The 25,191-nt window shown below is 37.8% G+C and overlaps 1 protein-coding gene across 1 annotated transcript in view; it reads right to left on the reverse strand.

Annotated features, from left to right (window-relative positions):
* Positions 1-25,191, reverse strand: part of PCSK5 (proprotein convertase subtilisin/kexin type 5) — a 413,154-nt gene that overhangs the window by 299,429 nt on the left and 88,534 nt on the right. The window contains 1 exon segment of the mRNA XM_054583010.1: positions 24,487-24,600. Coding sequence (XP_054438985.1) covers positions 24,487-24,600 — 114 coding nt within the window.

Genomic DNA, 25,191 nt, shown 5'->3' on the forward strand with positions numbered 1-25,191 from the left:
TCAGATTTATTCTAAGTATTCCCAATAATTCCCAAGCTCCACTGGCATTACCTCACACTTTCAGTAATATCCCGGGTCTGTTCAATGGCCTATAAAGAGCTTCATGACCTGAATGGGAAGTTGTCTTCCTGGCCTCTTGACCTACTCTCTCTGTCCCTTACTTACTTAATTCCTTTTCCCTCCAACACCATTCTTATCTCAAGGCCTTGATACTTGCTATTCCCTCACCCTAGAATGTCCTTTCTCAGATATCCACATGGCTCTTTCTCTTATGCTTAAATTTCACCTCCCAAAAGAGGCTTTCCCTAATCAATTTATTTTAAATAGCATTCTGGGTCATACTCTATTCTTCATTATATGTCTCTCACACTGGATTGTAAACTCCATGCAGGCAGTCACTTTGATTTATTGCTGCATCCACAGTGTCTAACACATAGCAGAAGTTCCATAATTATACACCAATTGAATAAATAGACGGAGTGGTAAAGTCATGCTGGGTCCTGTAGAACATGCAGAAAAGCATGGAAACCGATTAATTGGAAACAGGTCTAGCATCAAGAAATGACAATGGTCCAGTAGGAACAGTAGAAACAACAGTACTTGATGCATGGTAGGCATTCTTTATATTTGTTAATAACAATGAATGAATATGGTAAGGGGACATATGTCAAGAAAGATCAAATATCTGTCTTGGACTACAGAGCAAATGGTAGAATCACCTACTGAGAAGAGAAACACAGGAAGAAGAAAAAACTTGACTGTAGAATGAATATATTGGGCTCAGTTTTAGAAATATGGAAGTTGAAGTAACATCCAAATAGGAGTTGCCAGTAGCAATCAAATGTGTGGCTCTAAACCTCCTTTCTGCACAGATCTACAACTAAATTCTTCCTCAAATTTTAGCATCATGCTATTTCCCATCTCAAACCTTTCTGATGCCTATGACGTGCTAATACTTTGGTCTCCAAGCTGTTCTAAAATGTAGCAATGAACCTACATTGCCCGGTGCCATGTGTTGACTCAAAGTTAAAAAATTCCTAAGGACAGGACTTAGTGTGTAATTTTGATGATCTTAGAAAAATTAAGGGTCACTATGAAATGAGGCTCATAAAAAAACCAGGCACAATTCTCCACTGATCCCTGAACCTATGGTATTTGCAATTACTCCTATCAAGAAATGAGGTTATTTCTTCACCCTTTGATTCTGGGTTGGGTTGACCAGCTTTGGCCAAAATAATGTAGCAGAAGTGACAATGGTCCCGTTTCATCCTTCTACACCCTTTCTTTTGTACACCTTACTGGTTGCCCTGTGAACAAGCCAAGGTAGCCCTGCTAGAAGATGACAGACCGCATGAAACAGATAGGACCTGTCCCAGCTGAAACCACGCTCTACTGGCTAGCCCCAAGCTAACCCAGAATGGCTGACAGATGCATTAGTGAGTTCACATGAAACCAGGGAACTGTTAGCTGAGCTTAGCCCAGACTGTGGATATGCAGAGTCATAAATCTAATAAATAGCTATTGTTTTAAGCCACAAATTCTTGGGGGTGGTTTGCTACATAGCAAAAGCTAACGAAGAGAAAAGATTATCAGTCTGAGGGAAGTGAGGCAAGCCCAAAAAGTAGAAGATAATTGGTGTGTCAAGTTGAAGCAGCTTATTTAGAAGAGACGTGCTAGCTGTATAATTAGGGAGGAAGGGCAGTAAGGACATCTAAATGTATCAAATGTATGATTCTAAAGCAAATTCTAAGATCCCTGTGGCTTCATTCAATCCTTCCCCTTATGAGAAGCCCAGTTTTTCTGCTCACCCCATGCAGCATTCTTATCAGCAATCTCTGATTATATATGGGTTTTATTTCCCAATGAAATTACAAACAACTTGTGGTAATGGAGTCTCCATTATGTATCTTTATAACCTCTATAGAGTTCATAGTAAAAATGCTCAGTAATTTATAAATTGATATTTGTTTATGAGGAAAGCCAGGAAGTAAATTCTGAGATAAAATGCAGAAAGAGATAATTTACATAGTTAAGACATGCAATGCAGGTAATAGAAAATGTTCAAATCATATCTGGAAATCTGCCTTCTGCACTTTTGCTCAGAATAGAGCACCTGCTTATTCAACTTTGCCAACAAAATAATTCAAGAAATAAAACAGAGAATGTGCAGGGACTGAAGGTTACACAAGGAATAATATGAGAACAGAAGACAGTATTCATTTGGGGGTGCTTACTATCCTAATGATGGCAGGAGAGGTCAGAAGAGATGCAACATAGTGACAGCTATTATCCCAACAGGTGTGGTGGGGAATTTCTCCTGGCTGGAGTGCAGCTCAGGGGCGCAGGTCTGTCTCCTTTGGGACAACACGGCATGACAAAAGTGAACACTTCTCATCTCTTCTGATTTTGGTCATGGCTCAGTTTCAATATTGTCTTCTAGTTCAAGCAGTAAATACTTTCATGGGTTGGGAAACTTGGTTTTACCAGATGATTTTCTTCCTGGTTGACTGTGAGTAAAGAAACAAATAATAGTAATATACTACTCTCAGCCCAAACTATTCAATTAGTAAATTAGTAAGTTGTTTTTTGCTTAGGAATGATCTCAATTAAAATGTCTTCCTTAAGTGCCCATAAAGCCAAGAAACAATTCCTACATTGAGCTCATGAAAATGAATTTTAGAAGCAACTGAGCTGCATTATTTAACATTGGAGCTCATGAAAATAAATTTGGTAAGCAATTGAGCTGCATTATTCAGTAATTATGTGAACATCAGCAAGAAGCAAACCTAGTTCTTTTCCAAAATGTGATTTCTTTGTTTACGTTGTTTACAAAATTCTACTTGCATAGACTTCTTCACCCACTTTGTCTACTCTGTGCATGAGTCTGGCTCAGGGACTCCTCTCTCCTGTTTTTCCACCAAGGTCTCAGGGAGGAGAGCTGATGGATTGGAGGAAATTTCCCTTTCTTTCAAATGATTAGGATGAATAATAATTTGGATAAACATAACGAATTAGCTTTGGGACTAAATTGCATTGGTACTTTTACTTTTTCAAAGCCACAGAAGAAATTTGAGGAGAAAAATGATAGACATTTTTTGTAATGTTGGAGACACTTAATATCAGGGAGGAAAAACTTGAATATTAATGGAAAATATATTAATACAATCTTAATTAACGCATCATGTTTCTTCACTTACATAACTAATAAGAATGGCAATATTCTTATAAAACATAATGGCAGAAGTAGCTATTTTTCAGGTAAAAAAATTCATTTTCAGTTGAAGATATAATGAAGAACAGGAATATACTTACAGAAGATCCTCCCTAACCCTCAATAATTCTGCAATCAGGTTTCAGCAACATAATCATCTCTTAAATAGATAAATGGATGGACAGACAGGGAGGATGGTGGGATAGATAGATGGACAAAGGATGATGGACACATAAGCAAACAAATAGACAAATAATATACCTAGGTTTACCTTCCAAGCCCTATTACATTTTGGTTTTTCTTAAATTATTATTGAAGGCTTTTTCCTCTTTCTGTAACTCTACAGAAATTTTGAACAGTAAAAGCCACTTTAACCTCCATTTGTCAAACCCGCAAACTCTCATAGATTACATACTCCCCCCAAATATTTTCAGTTGAGATCAAATCACCAAAAAATGTTGAGGGATGGAAGAGAGAATCAAATTCACATGACAGTGAAACATGCATATTCGAGTACTGTTCAAAACTACTAGAGAGCTCATGTCCTTCCAGAACAAGAACCCCTTGAACTATCCTAATAGAACCAAGCTTCATTTGTTTAAATTTAACATAGAGAGGAACAGAAATATGGTCTTAAACATTAACAGTAGTTTCCCCTATTTTTGTCTTAAAAAAACACACACATTAAAATAGATACTCTTAAAAGGCCCCCAAAAATTGTTAGTCTGCTGAAATTACATATAAAATCAATGGAGTGTGAAATTTGAAACAGTCTTTTCAAATTTTTGTTTCTTAGATCTAGGAGATAACTGACTCAACTTCCTGAGTATTCTGAAGGCTCTGACGGGTTTTTGCAATGCCCTCTAGTAAGTTATTACCTCGAAAACTATTATCACTACAAGAAGCCAATAATAATTGTGGTACAGAGACTCTGAAAAGTAACATTATCAGTGTGCCAAAATTCTTTTTCTTAAAATTAAACAATTATATCAGAAGAGACAGGCTGGCCAAAACTCCATGTGGGTCATAAGTAGCTGCCAACAAAATCTGAATTCAATTTTGTTTTCCTGTCAACACGCTAGCCCACTTTGACTCCCACAAATCTTTTCTTTTTCCCACTAACATGAATTCTTCAGGTAAATTCTAGTCTTTCTGTTTTTTACATAATCAAAAAAATAGACCTAGGATTTATAGTGGCACCAAAAAAAAAAAAAGTGTGCTGCTTAGAAAAAAAGAAAATTCATTCGTATCAATAAATGTAGTATATATTGTAAACTTTTTCCTCTATTGTACAAACCACAAAACTTAATGTCTGAAAACAATAATTATCACAGCTCACAGTTCTAGGGGTTGACAAGGCTCAGCTGCAAGGTTCTCCCTGGGCCTCCATGCAGCTGCAGACAGATGTTCACTGGGGCTGGAGACTTGCAAGCTTGACTGACGTGGAAGTTTAAAATGGCTTCATCATTCACATGAACGGCTGGAGAATTTTCAATCTTATGCATAAGCTCTAGTTATTAATGTATATTTGTTCCAGTTATCTGCAAGTCTTTCTGACAGGATGAGATCTATTACATAATGATTTTTTATCCCATAATAGTTTGAGGAATAGAAGTTATATTACAGTTTCTCTACATCTGTTAACTGTCAAAACACTTCATTTATCCACTTGTGTTTTATTAGTTTGTTTTTAATTTTCTAACCAATATTGATTAAATGCTTTTTAAATGCTGAATCTGCATCAGAGAATGAGAAAACACATGGTCTGGCCTTCACAGAGTTTACATTTGAGTTGGAGCACGTAAATAATATACTGACAAATGAAACAGATAGTACAACTAGAGGTTATGGTGAGACTTATGAAGAAAATAAGAGCCTTTGGATAACATCAAGGGAAATATGTTATTAAATTTATACCTTGAGTTCTTTACAATTCTGCTATTATTGAGCTGACCTTTATTCAATGAACAGAGAAACTTCATTTTGAAAAGAGATGTTTATAGGTATCAGGCAATAAACCTTTGCCTTAAAAGAGCAATGGAGAGCAAAGTTGAGGTTCCAGATCAATTGTCATTTAAAACTTTAAAGCAAAGAAAAAAACCCACTTTCACATTTTAAATAAAAACATAAAACCAAAAAATTTCCTAAGACAAAAACCCCATAATGTGATATGTGCTATTACTGTGATGTAGCACAGAAAAATAAATCTATCTATACTGCAAAGTAAAAACAATCTCACCTCTGACAATCAGAAAAATCACTTTAGATAACTACTAAATATCCCACTTTCATATTGTTTCTTCTAGACTGAGTAAAAATAAGTGTCTAAATCTACCTGACATCTTTCCTTTCATTGTCCGCTGCAGATATACACTAGGATAAAATCTACAAAGTTGCATGCAAGAAAAATGAAACATTTTACTTAAACAGACCAAAAATAAATCTAGAGCTTCTTCTACTGTGGCCAGTAGTAGATGCATCAGAAAGGAGGGTTTCCAAAGTGCATTTGATTAGTCACTCAATAAAGGAGCCTGCACAGCAGATTGCCTCTTCGACCTGGTGAGATCCTTGCCAGACGCTGAAGTATATGGGGCAAGAAAACAAAGTCATTTTTATTCTGCACTAACAAGCGCAATGGCAAATGCTTTCCTTATTAATAAAAAAAAAATCAAATCCTTTCAAGAATCTAACCAAGCAAGTTGCTTTAAAAGCATCCTATAGAATTTCTGTTAAAGAAAAATAATAATTCAGAAAAGTATGGCTGTCTAAACAGAGTGGCACATATTCATTTATAGAATATACACAGCAGTGAACTTTCTCTATAGTAACTTTTATAATGGTATACACAGAGTAAACTGGAACACAGCTCTGCAACCCAAGTCACGATTTTTACCGTTCACTAATGAAAGGAATAACGTTAACACAACTGAATTCAACACCAGCATTGCAGCTTTTCCCAGGCCCATTCACCAGAACTACACACATATTATAGAACAGTTTCCCAAGCAGCTATTGTCTTTTCTACCTATGTGATTAGCAAGTTCTTTGTGGGTAACTAATAGAATTACTTCACAGACGATCATGGTCCACACATCCATATGCTATCAGTGGTAAGTTTTCACCTATGATTTAGGTTACGGCTTTCCAAAGTGGAAAAAGTAGAGACAATGCTAACGATGCTGACCTGGAGTTGCAGAAATCCTAATGGCTGCTTGGTTCACATGGCAGATAAACCTACCCCTTTCCATTTCATTCTGTGACACTTATTTTTAGTAGAATGGGAAAAAAGGGCCCAGTGAACAATAAACTGACAGATCACTATACCTAAAAAACTAACTAAAACAAACAAAAAATAAAACTTTCTTTAAAAAGATGAATTCAGTTTGTAAATTCCTGAAGTTAACTTTCTAGTGAGGACTCATACTAAACTGGAAGGCTTTCAGCTGTAAGGAAAAGAAAACCCAATGAGCCATAGTCAGAAAGGCGTTTAATTATCACTCAGAAAATTAGGAAATCGGTAATTCCAAGCTTGGTGCATCAGCTTAATGACATCCTTAGAGCACAAGATGCTCAGTACCTTCTCGACCCCCATGCTTAGCTGACACTGGTCCTCTGAAAGCGCCCCTGGTTGTTAGATAACTACTATACCTCCCCTTATTATGTCTCTCACACCCCAAGCTGGAAGAAAGGAGAAGTCACCAAACTTTTCCTCTCCAAAGAATGAAACCCCCTGGTCAGCATCATCAGTAGATGCTTGCTTGACATACTAAATACAAAAGTTAAATACTGTTTATCTGACATTCAAATTTAGCTGTGTATCCTATATTTTTATTTGTTAAAGCTGGCAACCTTTAGTACCATCGGTGTAATAGAAGGTTAACTTGGTGGGATGATAACAATTTGTCTATTATTGACTATGGTGTCTCCTAGTTTAACCAACTGCATCCGTTTCTTAGGAAAGAATGAAGATCGCTACAGGAAGAATGCAAAGAGAAGGAAATGTGCAGTGTTCCACTGTCTTCATATCCAGAAGAGGCTCTGGAGACTCTTATCTCAGTTCCAGGAGGATAATGAAAACCACCTAAGTCTGTACCTCTCTGTGCATCCTTCAAAAACACAAAGAGATCAAACAAGGAGAAAATATTAAAATGTTGATAACACATATCTATCGTACATCACAACTAGGACAAAAAGAATACAATGAACCTCGAATTACACATAAATAGGAGAAAAACACTCAAAACACTCATCCAGCAGAAACAGCTCTGGAGACCACTCTGGAGCAGGAAGTCAGGTAGACTAAGCAGAGTAGTAGAGAAGGAGCAGAATCCTGAGGATGGTAGAGCATACAAAGAAAAAGCTCCATCCTCAGCAGGGAAGTACTGAGAACATATCTAAGACCTGGGCAGAGTTCAAAGTATGAAGGCACAGAGTGGCAGTTGTAGGCAGGCACCACTTCTGGGGAGAGGGAGCAATGTGGGAGGGGCGCTCATTGAAGACTTGACGGAAAAGGTAAGAAAATATAAAAAGCAGAAGTTTAAAAAAAGGAAATCATAAAAACAGAAGACCAACTACCCTCTTCCCACACTCCCCCCAAAAACATTTACCAAAATAAATGAATTTGACTGTACCAAACTAGTACTACATTCTTGAACTATAAAACTTAGTAAGTTATCCAAACTCCCATGTCTTTCTATACACAACTGCCACGAATGGCCTAAGAAAACATTTCAAAATCAATAGAAATTAGTACTCAAATATCCATTTGATGTTCTTATGGAAAGAAAATATAAAGTGAATCAAAATATTGCATCTTATAGAAATTCTGCTCAAAAATCTGCAACAGATCAACACTGTATCACAACATCTAAACCTAAATGAAATTCACTAGACTATGTAGATATAAAAATACAGCTCAAATAAAAAAATTTAAAAACATATGGACAGAAAAAAAACAATGATGAAACTAGAGTTGATTAAATCCTGAAAATAAATCAAAGATCAAATAAAATTTAAAATAAAAGCTAAATGACAAGGTGTCCAAGAAAGAATTGACTCAACTGAATGATAATCAGAAGCATTAAGGAAAGGCATAAATATATGAAAAGAATAAAAAAACAACAACGAAGTAGAGGTCAAAAGGATCCCAGAGCAACTAACTCATAAAGGAAACAGGCAAAAGAGATCCAATTATCCAATTATGCATAAACTGTATCAATTCTTAACAGTACAGAAAGTCCTCACTTAACATTGTCAATAGGTTCTGTGCTAAACAATGTACAACAAAACCAGTTTTACCATAGGATCATTGACATAAACGAGAGTTAAGTTCCTATGTAATCACATCAATGTTATATTGAAATAACGCTGAACAAAATGGCCTTATTCGAGGACCTGCTGTAAATCTTAAAAAAAACTCCTGAGCCTAATCTAGACTAAAATAAATAAATAAATAAGTACATAAATACATAAGTAAATAAAATAAAGAATTCACTTACATGCTAAGAAAAATCAACCAAGGAATCCCTCAAGTATCAAAACTATAAAAATATTGTATATAATTAAGAACTCTGGGAATACTGTACTTCCAAGCCCTGGTTAGGTATCCTAGCAGAGAATGTTCTTCTTCCAACAGAGATCTGACTGGCAGAAGAACTGAAGGTGAACATGAAATATACTTAATTGTAAATCGAAGATTACAGTACAGGTGGAAAGAAGGGCAGAAAAAGTAAGTATATTACGAGGTCTGTCCAGAAAGTATCCAGCCACACACTATGATAAAATGCACGGAAATACAATTTCTCGTCTACCAAACTAGCCATCATTCAACAACGGACAACAAGGCAAGGCGAGGGGAGCAGGCCCTCTCAAACATGGTGCGTGGTGATGCAAACTGTTCTCACTCCTGCCCAGGGGGTTAGGCACGATCTCATAAAATTACAGTTGCTTCTACCTTTTAACTGAGAAATCAATCCCACAGCAAGCAATTTATTCTGAAAGTACACCTCCAACACCAAACAAAAATATATGCACCAGGTTATTCAGTATGGAGTCATTTGTGAAAACAAAATATTGGAAAGAACCTAACTGCACATTCATCTATGTCTAAATATATTATGGTAACTCTCCCACCACACAGCTATTATAAAAAGGAATAAAGCTCTCCACAAAATAATATGGAGTGATTTCCAGGGTATATTAAGTGATAAAAGCAAAAAGGAAAAAAATGCATTTGTAATGTTCTATGAATTTTACTTTGAACCACATGTTCTACATACTCCAAAATAAAATTAAGTAAATTAATAAAATTAAATTTAAATATGGAGGAGGGAGCTCTAAAATTGGACAAAAGAAAAATTAACCATTAACCTGTGTATCAAATTGATGATATAATCATTGAGGAAAAAAGTATTTATTCAAGCAACTTTTGATTCAAGTACTCTTAAGTGTATTACCTCAACGAGATATATGCTTAGAACAGAAGGAAATCATGAATTTTACATCAGAAAGTCTGTTGGTGGTAGTGATGTTGATGTAGTAATGCCAATACTTTTTGTGTGTATGGTAGTAAATTTATTGATACTGATGAGAATCATGACAGAAATACAAAATAGGCCAAAAGAGGAAGAACCTACACTATCATTGAGTTGGAATGGGAGGTGCTCCTATGAACTCCAGATATGTATGCGAGGCACTGTCCACTGAAAAACTGCCTAGAACCAAGGATACCCTTTACCACCAAAATCTTGCCATATAAATGTCATTCCTTAATAAAAGAAACCACAAACTTGGAGAAATGGCTATTTCTAGGTGTGTGGCAGAGAAAACTCAAGGTGAACATTTGTTATGCCATAGAGGAGGAAGTGCTAAAACTGAGTGGAGACCTCTCAAAAGGACAGAGAAGTCAACCTGAAAGGTCGTCTACTCATCAAACTTGAGACAATTTAAGAACTAAAAAGGAATAATGTCAGTAATGTGTCATTACATTTGAAAGGAATCCATGAGCTCAAAATATTTAAAAGGAAGAGTAGTGAACAAGGGATTACAAATTAGAAAATCATCACCTTGCAACCATTGATCTAATGATTAATTTAGGCAGGAATCATCAATAGATGCTAAATTCTTGGGGTGAAGCTGGCAGGGAATAACATATTCACAAGTCTCAAAATATTACTTCTCAAATTTCTTATTAACTAGAAGGTTAAAATGCACCTTTACAATGGAGAAATCTAGCAGAAACCTCAACCAACCAAGAATACGAATTTAGCATCACCAAAAATAGGACTTCTAACATGAAGCACTGAAAAGGGTACAATCTCACCTGGGTAGTTTTTGTACCAAAAATGTTTAATCACTCCTATAGTCCCAAAAAAACCATCAAACAAATCCAAAGTGTGAGCTATTCTACAAACCACCAACCTGGACTTGTTGAAATCAGCATAAAAGATCACTCCTGCCCACTCCGAACCCCAGTAAACCTAGGGAAACTCTTCTAGATTAAAGGAGATAGCACAGTGGAACAAATAATGACAATGTATGATTCTGGGTTCTGGATCAAAAGGAATAGATCTATAAAAAATATTTTTGTGATAACTGGGGAAATCTGTATATACTCAGTAAGTTGGATAAGATCACTATTAAACTTTTTAGCAGTAAAAATGGTGTTTTGGTTATATAGAAAAATACTCTTAGGAGACGCATCCTGAAACATTTAGGGATGCATTTTTACAACGTTTGTAACTTACTTTCAAAATCCAGGGATAAAAAATTGTGTATGTCTACATGTGTGTAAAGAAAGAATATTAACTTTTGATAAAGCTAGGTGAATGAAATGTATGTGTTCCTACTATTCTTTCAACTTGTCTGTAGATTTCAAATTTATCAAAACCAACCATTGGGTGGAAAACATTACAAGCACAATTTAAAAAATGATCAAAGGGTTACGCCTCAAGAGACTTCGAGCACAGAGTTCATGCCATAATGACAGACTTCAAAATGACTCAGGGAGAGACAGTAGGTATCTGGCAGCACTGGGAGCCACGTGGACACGCCCATGCCCTGCAGACCACCCACTGCCCTGCGGACTCTGTTCTCTTGCTGAGGTGGCTCACCAGCTACAGCTTCTTTCAAGTTTTCTGGTGAGGGCTTTTTATCAACAGCTGCCTTTACTCTGCCCAGGAACTCACATGACTATGACTCCCATCCCTGACCCAAGATTTCTATTGGGGTGGCGTGACCTCCTTTCCTGAGCCTCAAATGTCCCTGTGGACTCGCGCTCACTACTCTCCCTCTAAATCATTTTGTCCTAAAGGTATCCCACAAGGCAGACAAGGCTCTGTGGTCAGTAAACAAGAACAGGACAGGGAAGGAGGTGAACAGTGACAGAACAGAAGGAATGTGCCCCCAAGAGATTTTTCTCAGAACATGAAAGCAGAGGCTCATTATTTCTGTTAAGATGTGAACTAGGAACTACCGATGACTAACTTGCCATCATAAGCAGAAAGATTTGAGAATGAAACCAATAACTGGAGAGATCAGAGGGACACTGGGTGGCGGAGTTAATTGGGTTCCTAAAGACCTGCTTTACTTTCTTGATCAAGTGAGGCTTGCCAGTCTGGACTCACGTGAGCCAATAAATTACCTTCCTTCTCCTACTATCTTTTTTTTCCCTTCCCCCAGTTTGGATTGGATTTTCTGATCTCTTATAACTCAAACAATCTCAACTGAAACAACATTTCATAAAAAATATAGTAGAGAAATAAATTAGGGAAACAATTATTTATTTACATTTACATGTCCCTTTCATCAATTCGCAAAGCATAATAGGTTAATAAAGGCTCTGAGAAGTCCTGCATTAGAGAAACATTTTTAAAAGTTTGTTCAAATCAATATGTCCCAAACCACTCAACTTTGGAGATGCCTATTAACAATCTTAAGAAGTAGTTTTCCATGGCAAACAACTTTTGGCATAACTGTGTGAAAATTATTGCTTTGCCTGCAAAGAAATCCTGTCATGTGTTAGCACTTAATTTCGATATCACTTAATTTCCACATTAGAAATTTGAGGTCCAGCTAATCAAACCAAAGATTGTAATTTAATGTCAAAATATACTTAATGTATTTGCAGGAGTCTCACAGCACTTTTGTGCATGCCTGTATTATACTGTTTGATATTACAGAAAATTAACTATTTCCCAGCTTGCCTATGAGTTGGCTAGGGAACAGAGTATACAACCTTTTCATACTTGTCTCTCCAGCATGTCGAATTACACGGGATACACACGGGAAGTTCCATAAATGTTGCTGAATGAATAAAATTATTATCAATTTACTTTTTCCTGTAGGGATTACATTTCTTGTTGCTTTCCCTCATTTTCCCTTCAGTTACACATTGAATTAATGCTTTTATTGAGCAGTATGTGGTAACTCCAAGTTCTTAAGGTCCTGGGAGGATAGAACTAATTCAATGCTCATTAGAGTGTACAACTATTTAAATGATTTGTTCACAGCACATTCCGTTTTACTTGTCCAGAGTAAGTCAGGCTTGATCATTACGAATCTCTTTAATCTTTCATTTTCTTGGATAAACCTCTAAAATTAGATGTTTCTAGTCTTGTTTTACTTCATCTTTCAGACCAATAAAGGGTACAAGATTTAACACACTCTTTTCTAAAGTAGGCACATTAGGGGAAATAATTATATGCTACTGTGCATAGACTTAGTGGAGTTAATTTCATCCCTTCAAAATAAAATATTAATTTCCAAGCATCATGTTGTTAAAACGGATGGTTTTGCTCCTCTCCATCTATTGCCTGGATTAGCTAGAGCAATGCATGTCTTTGTAATATTTTCTATCCTTCCAACAACAGAACAGAACAGGACATACACTGAAACATGTTGATAAACAACTATGATGGTAGAATAGACTTAAAGCCATGTAATAGTAATATAAAGATTTTTATTTTTAAGGAACTGAGTAACCTTGAGGAGATTCTGGGGCAGCATGAGAGCTATTTAAAAAATGTCTGTAGAAAGAGGAACGTTCCAAAGTAATTTCAAATAAGTAATTTGACCATGTGGCATGTGTCGGATATATTTTTAAGGACAAAAACAACTATATACAATTTAAATCGTTTCCTGTTATCGCAGTGCTGGTGGAAGTCTTGTTATTCTGAGATAGTGTTGCACGTAGCGTAGGATCTAACTGATGAGAAATTCTGTTTGTGTCACTGAGAACAGGATTTTCAGCTTAGGAATAGATGCATATGTAACTGATGAGGGTAAATAAACTGTAGAGTTGATTTTAAATTGCAAATATCTGTATAAGCTCATATTATATATTATTATTATATTATCATATAATAACATGTATATTATATATGTATGTGTGTATGTATATATACATTACTTCTGACCCTGTTGACTAAAAAAGCCTAAAGACTAACCCAACAGTGATGAGTAACTCAACACTTACATTATGATTTCTAAATATCAATTAAAAAACAAAAGGAACAAGTGGTTAATGGAGAAATGGTTGACTCCATGCCTGAAAAAGGAAATCTTTAAGTAGAGACAATTTGTCATGCCGGGGGCGGGGGGGTGGGGTATGAAAGGAATACTGGGGTCATATCAAAAGGACATAGGAGCTAATCTGAATGGGCTCTCACTGACCAAAGATGGGGCAATTTAAGCAAGAATAGGTTTATAACTTCAAGGAAATCAAACATACCAGATATATCTAAATTAAATTTGTAAGTTAAAAAAATCTCATTAGTGGCTCTTGCTGAATGCTAGGGAAGGAACCCCTAATAAATGTAAAAGCTGACCATTAATCTTGCCTTTCCTCTAGGAACTGTACCTCATTATACCAAGTAATTGATGACTCCCTCTTAATTAAAGTATTCCAGCCAATAAATGAAGGAGTCACAGAAAAAGATCACTATTTTGCAAACCCCAATGATTAATTAAAGGATCTACGCAATGGCAGCTGCTAATATCACAAATAGAGACAAGCACACATTGTATCTCCTGATGGAAGTACACACAGCAACTAGGGAGGAAGTGGTTTCGTTTTCCTGTTCTTAAAAGTAGACTTGAACTTGAATCTGATTGAGGCTTTAGCTTTTACTACTTATAAATTCATTGATAATACTAGAAATAGAACATGCTAAATGACCCCATGAGAATGTAGTTAGCAAAATCTAGACAACATATAGTTCTAAATAACCTAAATTCTTCCACCAAAAATTTTCAAAGGGAAAATGGAGATGATGTACACAATAAAAGAAATTTAAGTGATATAGCAATTAATGTTAATGTATGAGTTTTGTTTGGATCTTGACTCAAACAAGTTACGAAGAAAAACTTATGGGACGATAGGGATATTTGAAAACTGACAAGATATTTGATAATATAAAGAAATTATCATTAATTATTTATAAGTGATAATATTATGGTTCTATTGTAAAAAATGGTCCTTACAGAGATAACTAATATTCAGGAATTAAATAAAACAAGGTTGTGTGAATCTCTTTAATATAATCCAAGTGGAGGGGGTAATAAATGAAAATAATATTGGCTTTGAATTGGTAATTACTGAAGTTGGTGATAGAGACATGGGTGTTCATTATGTGGTTCTCCCTACTTTTGCTTCAAATTTCCAAAACGTTTCTGTAATGTTTCAGTGAAAGCTGGTAAAATAGGGATCAGATGTGATCCTTAACCTGGTGTGTGGAGTGACAGGGACAGAAATTTCTGCTAAAGCACAAGGAAGTGTTTTTGAATGGAATTATTCATTATGGAAAGAAAGGGCTATCTAAATAGAGTATATTTCTGGTTACAGAAAATATACCAGGTAGGTAATGAGCATGGGCTGAGAAATTGGATCAAGTTATTTTTCAGGCCCATTCCAATTTAGTGCTGTATGATCTTTTCTAAGCATAGTCTGAAAGACCACCTGATTCAAAGCACTAATTACAAAAACATGCATAGCATTTGTTGCTGTGTACTTGTGTAGTGTGCTTGGGTGCGAAGCAGAGGGCCTGGAATACAGAGCATGGGCATGAACGAAGGAGAACAGGCGTATAGAACATTTCAGCACAACAGGAATGATCTAAAATGTTATACAGACCTTCTATGTTTAACTTACTGCTGAGAGCCTGCCAAATCTCTTTTCACTGAAAGATAAGGATGGCTTCTCTATCACTAGGTAACAAACCCGAACAACAAGTTTTTAAGACACTAATTTAACTGAGTTTCAAGAAACCATGCAAAGAGATCATTAGGACAACACAGCCCTTTGCTACCTGGGCATTATTTTCTTTTCTCTGCTTCAGATATGCCAGCTTAGAACATCTGAATCTGAACTTCTATCCCAGTAGGATTTTTACAAGAATCAAAATTCAACTCACCAGGAAAGTAAAAGAAAAAGCCACATTTCCGCCAAGTAGTTTTCAAGATTATTCTGTAAATCTTGTACCAAATACTTGAACTATCACTATCAAACTGACTTTTTTCCTTAGAATAAAACTGTTTTGTTTTTTTTTAAAAAAAAAATCAGGTTCTTTTAATCAAGGAAAAAAGTAATCAGTGAATACAGGTTTTGCTAAGTTCACATCATCTACCATCAAAAATAGCACCTTTACATTATGAACCCAATTTTGATTCTGACCTATGCAATTTAGTAATCAAATTCTATTCCTGGAACATACAGTTTTACTCTACACGTCTCATTCTCCTTTGGCCTCGTGTCGGGGGCAGCAGGCCTCTCAGTGCGCAGTGAGTACCCGTCACTGGCCCGGAGTCCCAGCCCCCAGCCTGAGACAGTCTTCCACAGGTTTTTGCTTGTTTCTTTAACATTTGGGAACCTGGAAAAGTCATATTGCTGTGCATGTGCATTCTATCTGAAGATGGGTACTATTTTCTCCTCCCAGGCAATTGTGTCTTTTGGATTCTTCTCATCCCTGGATTGCTAAGAATCATTTCTTTTACTCTATTAATTTCCTGGCCACGTTCACTGTCAACTAAAATTAAGGAAAAACAGCACTCCAGAGGCCTCAGTCTCAGATAATTTCAGGATTTGAATATTCAACACAGGATATATGAAGGCACCATCTTCTTTTAGGAATAGTCAAACTCAGTTCTGTGAATTTGGAAAATGATCAAGTCTACATGACCAACTGTCTCCTCACTTTATATCAACAAACATTTATTGAGTGCTTACAAAGAACCCTACTTTGGGTTAAAATATGTAAAAAATGTTCCTTGATCACTAGAACTAACACCAGTACTGGGTGAAAAGTAAATGAAAAATGAGGAATTCAGAGAAACTGTTCGATAAAAACTTGAATCAACATGTTAAGAAAACAACCACAGATTAAGTGAGCTCAAGGGTCAATCCTATCTGCTCTCCAACAGAAAATGAGTTACTAATTAAAGAAAAATTGTGACTAAAAATCTTGATAAAAATAACATACCTCTCATCATGTTAGAGTCATACCCAAAGGGTCAGACTACCCATATATTTTTATTCTTTGAAAGTGAAGCTGAGAAGATAAATTACCAGTATGGAATAAGTTATATTGTGCTCAAGGAAATTCATGAAGGTTGTAATAATTTGCACTGGGTAAGAATGAATATTATCTGAAGTAATTTTTCCAAGTAGATCATTAATTACTGGTGTCTTCTACAAGCAGCTTGACTGACTAGGTAATTATAGGTTAACATTCCTAATATACTGACTTCCATCACAACCATCATGTGGGACAATGAAATCATTATAATCACCATGAGTTAATCAGTAAGTTCCAATTAGGGTTCTGCTATGGCACCATCAGTGAATTACCATCAACTGATTAGGTAAACTGACTAAAATTGACCAAACCTCTGCCAATTAAATGCTCCACTTACTTATCATTAAAGAAGGTACCATTTACTGCTTTATCTTTGGTGTCAGGAACATTGTAAATGCAGGGAAAAAAGAAACCCCTGCTAAATATGAATGAATGCATACATGTACGCATGCACGAATCATTATCTGCCTCATAGGAACTTTGGGTCAGTTGTGATTTTCCAGGCCGCAAAACAAATAAGGACCATACTTAGGATTCAAGTTTGCTTTTTTCTCAGAATGATCCCTTATGAGTGTTCTTTGTGTTAATTTATTCATTCAACGAACACAATGTTTTATTAAAGGAGGAGTTATTCCAACTTAGCCACTCCTGTGTCTGGCCCCCTAAATATCCTTGGCTGGCATCTGGGAACCTGAACATGAGGAGAGCCTCTCTCCAATCCCTCATAAGAATGTCTCACTGTGTTTACACTGTGTATGGAAACAAAATGGCTTATGTTGAAAACCTCCTGAGGGGATGGAATTTGGGTACACAGTAGGCACTGAAAACCTGTTATGACCATCCCCCATTAAAATCCCTGAGCACTGGGTCCCTGAGGAGCTTCCCTGAGATAACATTTCACACATGTTGTCACAATTCATTACTGGAAGAATTAAGTGCTCTCTGGGTGGCTCCACTGAGAGAAAGAAATCTCTTGGAGGGTGAAAACTGGATTCCTCCGCACTTCGCCCTACATAGCTCCTGGTTTTTGTTTTTTTGTTGTGTTGTTTTTTGTTTTTTTTTTTTTTTTTTTTTGCTGATTTGTGTTATATCCTTTCAATGAAATAAAACATAGCCACACATATGCCTAACTGCTGAATCATGCCAAGTCCTCCTAGTGAATCATCAGTTCTGGGGGTGGCCTTGGGAACCCCAACACAGGCCACATAGTGAGGTTGAAGTAGTAAAGAAATGAGAGAGCATGGTATACTGCAGTCAGGAGCTCACGGGGTGGGACTGAGCTGGAAACCAAGAGTGGGGTTCACTGGTAACATGTACTCTCCCTAAACTCAATATCCAGTTCCACTTGCCATGTGGAATGAGAAGCAGTTCAAGCAGGAATTAAGTTTAAGAAGGCGTCTAATCCAGAATCCTCATTTTTTCAGATGAGCTAAGGTTGAGATCTAAAATAACTTTCTATAAGACACAGAGCTAGTTCAAAGCAAATACTAGCACGCCAAAACCACATCTCAAACCCCCAGTAGTTCCTACCAGTAAATCATTTGCTGCCTGGCTGGAGTCTGTCCTTTCTCAGAAGGCCTCCTGCTTGCATCAAGATGTGCCACATGGTTGCAGATTCGCACCATGTTGCATTTTCAATTAAAACAGCTAAATGGGGTGTTTTAAAAGAATGATTTCCAAGCTGCCAGGACAATAACGCCACAAACTCCACCAGATTTTATTAGAATCAAACAACAGCATAAATCATTAGGAAAATGTGTGCCAACCAGAGAAACAGCAATACCTCAAACTCTTGGAGTACTGAACGCCATCCAGTTGGCTGAGAAAGGACCATGTGGCTTAAAATCATTTTTTGCAATTACTATACTAGCTAGTTCATAGTTTTTGGCAGATATGCCCCACATGCATAGCAGAACTTAGCTAATTTTCACTCCGCTGATCGACAAATGTTTTTTTATTTTCCCCTCAGAAAAACCACCCAGAGAGCTTTTATGAAATCCGAGGAAGTGCATCAATAAGGGAGCCCATTTGTTACAGCCTAGCTTTAAATAATGCATATTAAATAGGCCACCCAATATTCATCACAAAAAAATTCTACTGTGCTAAGATGATGAGTTAAGAATATCAATCATACTAATTACTAGAGTCTGAAAGTCAAACAGCAAGATTTCCCAAGTCTTTCTTACTTTTCCCTCCTGAATTGAGTCTGCTTTTTGGAAAGCAGAAAAAAAAATTTAAGAACTAATAAGGACTTTGTAAATAACTTAACAGTTAGACAAGAAATAACATACCATGCTACATCCATTTAAGCAATAAAATATTTATATGACCAAAGGAATGAAAGCGCTTTTTTATTAAATTTTTTCATCCACGTTGCATTTCCACGTTGTCTTCTTGGGACTTTCCTCAATAGCCCAAATGTTGAATTCCACCTATGAATGTGCTGTATGCTGATTTCAAAAAATGCTTATCCATTCTAAATTGAATAGCTCCTCCCTCAAAGAGAAGCATCCAGCCAACAAGGAGGAACTCCCATGCTGTACTGTAAATGCAGCATCTGCACTAACTCTGCAGGGGATGAAGGGACACTGTTAGTATAGGGCTGCTTGTCACAGGCGGCTTCAGCTGCGCAGATAGAGAATGGTCTGTTCCCTAGGTTGGGGGTAGATGGATAAGCATTTGTGGTATTCTTTAAACTTTTTGTACATTTTAAATATTTTATAATAATTTCAAAAATATTTAACTCCCTAAATTTGCTTCATCAGCATTCCCAGACCCTCGAGGGGGTGTCTTACTTAGCCTCGCTGTCTCTAGGCTCAAACTGAATTTTCTTTAGTAGGATCAAAATGGTCCATTGAAATCATTTCTATTAGACTGAGTTCCCAAAGACCTGGCCAAATTTTCATGATCTTTCCTATCAGATATCCTTTGTCTGTGGAGCATCCTGAAAGAATATATAAGCCAAGAATATTTTCAATCTGTGTAAGAAAAGTGATAACATCTTCTCATATGAAAGCTGCCAGCTTCCCAGATAGAAAATTCTGTCAGTAAGTAAAAGGTAGAAGATCAAGAAAAACAAGATAAATTGATCAAGTGTGCTTTAAAATGTCCCATAAATTTAAAAGCCCTTCTTCCCCCAGCTGATAATGGGAAGATGGAAGCCAGCTGTGTCCACAGAAACCTCATGTTTAATGTATGGAAGCACAGAGAGATCTCAAATGGGACCCCAAATCCTAGCTTCAGCAGCAACTGTCAACTCGTTAAAAATGCAAATTTACAGATCTCTGCTGTGGGAATGCAAGAGGACTGGGCAATAATCCCTGGAAATGATTCTGATGCCTCCTAGTTTGAGAAGCAGGGATGCACAAGTTGAAGTCTAGCCTCTGGAATCAGAGCGCTGGGTTTGACTACTAGAATCTGCCCCTGCTAAATACCGTGACTTTGACCAAGCTACTTAATTTGTCTATGTTTTAATTTCCTCATCTATAAAGTGAAGGTAATAATAGTTCCTAACTCATCAAACACTGGCAATAAGATAATACATGTAAAAGTCTGGCAAAATGCTTGACACATACTAAGTACTCAAGATATGTAAGCATTAATTCTCTCTACCATGGAGATTATAATAGATTTGCTTTTATTCCAGTGTATTCACCTATTTACTTGATTAGCACTTATTGAGCACTTGCCCCATGCCAGACTTAGGCATGTGATTACACAGGATTTTTGGCTGCCCATCAGAATCACCCAGGCAATGTTGAAGAAACCCCACGCCCTGACCCCTACCCCACAGCAAAACAAAGAATCTCTGATAGTGCCGCTTAAGCCTGGCTATGTTATAAAAGCTACTCAGGATATTTGAATCGAAGAAGCAACCTGCAAGCAAACATTAGAGCCCAAAGCCCAAGAAGTGGGGTTCGTTGTATGCACATGATGTCAAAAAATTTTAGGAGGGGTTGTCTGCCCCAGAAAATTTTCACAGACACTTTAACAGTCCTCTCCTGCTTTACAGATCTCCTTAGGAAGCACAGATCTCTTCCCAAATCTTCAGTGCTGGCTACCATGCCAACAACAAGGAGATGCAGAAGTTGGTTGATGCTACAAGAAGTGAGCTCTATTCCTGGGCCCTCCCTCAAAACCTGAGAGCAGCAGTTCAGGACAGAGGAGTAATTATACAGCCATCATCTCCATAACCGACTCTTGTAAGAGCACATTTCCCTAAATATATCGCCAAGCCTGAAGGCTAGACATAATGGTTTCATATACCAGTCTCCGAAGGGAGGAGAGACAGGGGCAAACCTTTTAAATTAATTAAAAGAGACACTCGGGCACACTTCATGCCATCCTTTAATCTCCATTCTCCTGTGATAAATATAGAATGACAGGAACAGGACCAGGCTAACGAGCTGAAGGCAGGACCCTATGGAGACTTGTCAAGCAGCCCTCAAACACTCTGCAGAAGGGCCCAGGGCTCAAAAATAGGAAGGAGGAGGAACTCGGCCCCTGACTTCTGCTGTGTTTCCAGGGTGCTCTAAAGAACGCCCACTGGGCCTGCATCCTGCCCTGCTCGGACTAGTAGCAGTTTAGAGGACACATAAAAAGGAAATAGCATGTTTTGTAATTTAGAAGTCAGAGAATAATAATAAAAACAGTGATGATTTATTGAGGGTTTTCTAGTGTCAAGCACTGTGCTAAAGGCTTCTCATGTAGTATTTTACTTAATTGTGATAATCAGCTTCCTAACAACCCTTGCCACTTAGTATACGCACCCTGTGGATTTCCTCTTGTTCACTGAATCAGAGACAGTACGTGTGACCAATAGAAAAGTCCAGAAGTAACTGTCGGTGACTTCTAATTAGATCACAAAAGGCGTTATCACTTCCAACATGACCTCTTGAATCACTTGCCCTGGGAAGTCAGCCATGTCATGTAGACACTTGAGCAGCCCTGTGATGCTACCCGCGTGGAGAGGACCCAGCCATGCGACCAGGCCACCTCAGAAGTGACCCGCCAGCTCTATTCAAGCCTCTAAGTCTTCCAGCTGAAGCCCCAAACATCACAGAACAGAGAAGCCATCAGCCCTTGGCCCTATCTGAATGGCTGACCCACGGAGCCCGTAAGATAATTGTTTTAAAACTAAGTTCTGTGATTAGTATGTGGCATAGCAAACTCATACCTAAGAGCTAAATACTCTTCCAGGTGATGAGAGTTGAAGTGATTCAGTCACAGGCTCAGTCAGTGAAATAGTGGGGATCTGAATCCATGTCTGCAGATTTGAAGTTCTGGCTTCATTCTGTCACACTACTCCTGACACATGCATATAAGGTGTGTAACTGATTTTGCATCCCTTTTATTAAGGGAAAAGTAGTCATTTCATAGGAATCTTTCAAGCACTTTGGTTGTTCCCAATATACTTTGTTCATCCTACATGGCAGCCACCATCATGCCTTGTATTTCAGCCATTTCTGTTTGGACAGATTAGAAGTTTCTGGAAAGTTTGTAGTAATGTCTTCCTTATGACGGCCTTGTAAACAGCATAAGGTTGTTGCTAGGATGTCACGTTACCCCTGTACTTGGCAGTTCTGCTCCACCATTTTCAGGCCAGGCGATCTTAGGCCAATGACCTCAATGTTATGAGCCTCCAATTCCTCACTCTTCCTGACTCTTATAACAGGGCCAATGTTAACACACACTTTTGTTTGCACTACATTAGAAAAATACTCAAAGTATTTAGCAAATTGACAAGCACAGAGTAAGTGTTCAATAAATGTTACCTATTTGAATTATTATTAAAATGTGTTGAAAAAATCCCACATTTTAAGTGGCCAAACGAAAGCTGATCCCCCCAATCGATCCTCCTGCGGAAAGAAGTTCCAAAGGCACAGCAGTGGTTCTGAGAATGGGGAAATTTCACTGTGCAGACACTGAAACCTTTGGAGACATCTTGGCCATGCTCTTGCGAGAGTTCAGCCTGCCCTGCAGAGTGAGGAGAGGATCGGGAAAGCTGCCTTTGCTTCCGCCGTCCAGTGGGACCTGTGCATACAGCAATTTGGCTCTTTCTTGCAAGAAGCAAAGTAAGGCAAGGAGGGTTTCCCTCCCCCGGGCCTTATCCACCAGGGAAGAGAAGGATTTTGCTTCCACCCTACTTCTTAATCCTATTACATTCTTATCATCTTGTCAGACAAAGCCCCTTAGCTCCTGCCAATATTCCCTCTAATGCCTTCCCCTGTGGTTCAGTCTTCCCTGGTCTTAGAGCTAGCAGGCTGTCAAATGTCTTACTGTCCCTTCAGATGATCTCTACTTAAGGGCTTCCAGTCCCACCTCCCTTTGAATTTACCTTTATGGCTCCTATTTTTTTCCCCTTGTGCATGAGAAAGTTTTCTGTGTAAAATTCTGTTTAGGGTCCAAAATGCTTCCACAACCTTCTACTTCTGGGTAAGATGAAGGAATGTGGGGGAAATGCCAGCCATATTTGCTCATTTCCAACTAAACACATATTCCTAGCACAGCAAGGTGCAGGGTTAAATTCTTGCGTGGATGGGGGGTGGGGGATGAAGATATAAGTGACTTCTCCACTGTAACAGAGGAGACTTTTACAAGTATTAATAACTAGGAAACAAAGGGCCAAGTGAAAGATGCTAAGAGCAGTAGGGACTGAGGGCCCAGGAGAGCAGAGGAAGGGAAAAATAGAAGATAAGGACACAGGGGAGCTGGAGCAGCAAGCCTGGGTGCTGGGTAGGGACTCTGAAGGATGAAGGAATCCTGCCCTGAGGAGGTGCGCAAAGGCAGGAAGAGCGCAGGAAGGAAAGGCAGGGAGGCAGGAAAGGTGCAGGCAGCTTTGCAAAATGCTACAGATTTATGGAGAAGCAGGGACAGAGATTGCAAAACATAAAGTTGACTGGGGAAAATACACAGCCCAAAATTAGCAATAACAATCTTTAAAAGGCAGAAAAATAAAGGTCTTTTTGCAGATTATAGAGCAAACTGGTGACATGTGGATTTCATGATTAAGAATTAGTAACATATTCTAATCAATTGTTCAGGGATCAGGAACATAAAACTCTAAGACTAGAGGATATTTTCAAAGGAGGCGAGGTTGAGCGAGCGGGTACCTCACTCTCCCCAATATATTAAGTTTCCCTCACTGAAAGCTTTGCTTGAGCCACTGAACTGGCTATAGGTGAAGTACCTTCCAGACTTGACTTTTTTTTTTTTTTTTGTAGTCTAGTTTTAAAAACTATTACCTAACATGAAAAGGCACATGTTAGATGACTTAAGTCAGGAATCTGTTATTTATCAGCAGTCATTTCAATGGTTTCCAAGAGCCAGTATCCACTAACGAGATTGGTTTGAAGGTGACATAAATGTGTTGTATCAGAAGTAAACACGATTATTGGTAGGTGTAAGGGTGTCTGCACCTTGGTATATTTTCCTATCCTCTATCCCAATCTTAGAAAGCTACTACACAGAGTAGGCACTCAGAGAAATTCTGAGAGTCAGAACTCACTTCACATTCCCCTTACAACCAAAGAGCTAAGTTCAAAAAAGATCCAAGATATATCACAGGCCATCAACCAATCTCAAACGGGTTACTCCCTGAAACAGGAAGAAGTCCCTGGGCACTTTTCGCTGTCCTTCAGTCCCAAGAGATGTTCCCTGCACACTACAAAATTGGACAGCCAGGCCCAGGCCAGGCGAGCTTACCATATACCACATGCTTGGCCACTTGGGGTCATTGAAGTAAGTAGACTGGGCACGACTGAAGTCATAATCCCTCTTGGTCCGTTTTTTTACCACTTGCTGTTGGATCCACTCCACCTGCCAAGGACAAGGACATCTGGTGAGCGTTCGAGTTCCATCAGGGTTCACGCAACATAAATGACAGTCGGAAGCATTTCCCATCTCGAGTCAATTCTGTTTAAGTCACAGGCTTCATTCTGGCAACTAGAAGCTCTGAGATTCTCTAAAAATCTAGTTCTATTTTATTACATAAAATAGAGTGGGTAGGCTTTTTTTTTTTGTCTTTTATAACAGATCATTCATGTTTCTCAATAATATGCTAACCTTTTAGTCCTTTCAGAAAGCATACACCATTCACAATTTATTGCAAATTGATAGAGTGAATTTTTTTAAGGTAATTTTTTCATTCTTTATACTAAAGGTCAGCAAATATTTTTCTACAAAGCTCCAGGTAATAAATATTTTAGGCTTTGCATGTCATATGATCTCTGTTGCAACTACTTACTCTGACATTGTAGTCCCCCAGGTAATGTATAAATGCATGGGAATGACTGTGTTCCCAATAAAACTTTATACACAAAAACAGGTGGCAGGCTAGATCAGGCCCACAGGCCAGAGTTTATGATCCCTGCCTCACACTTCATATCAAAAATTTTAAATGCTCTGAGA

Source organism: Pteronotus mesoamericanus, unplaced genomic scaffold, assembly GCF_021234165.1.
Source record: "Pteronotus mesoamericanus isolate MK-2021 breed Mesoamerican mustached bat unplaced genomic scaffold, CSHL_Meso_final contig_73, whole genome shotgun sequence".
Lineage (NCBI taxonomy): Eukaryota > Metazoa > Chordata > Mammalia > Chiroptera > Mormoopidae > Pteronotus > Pteronotus mesoamericanus.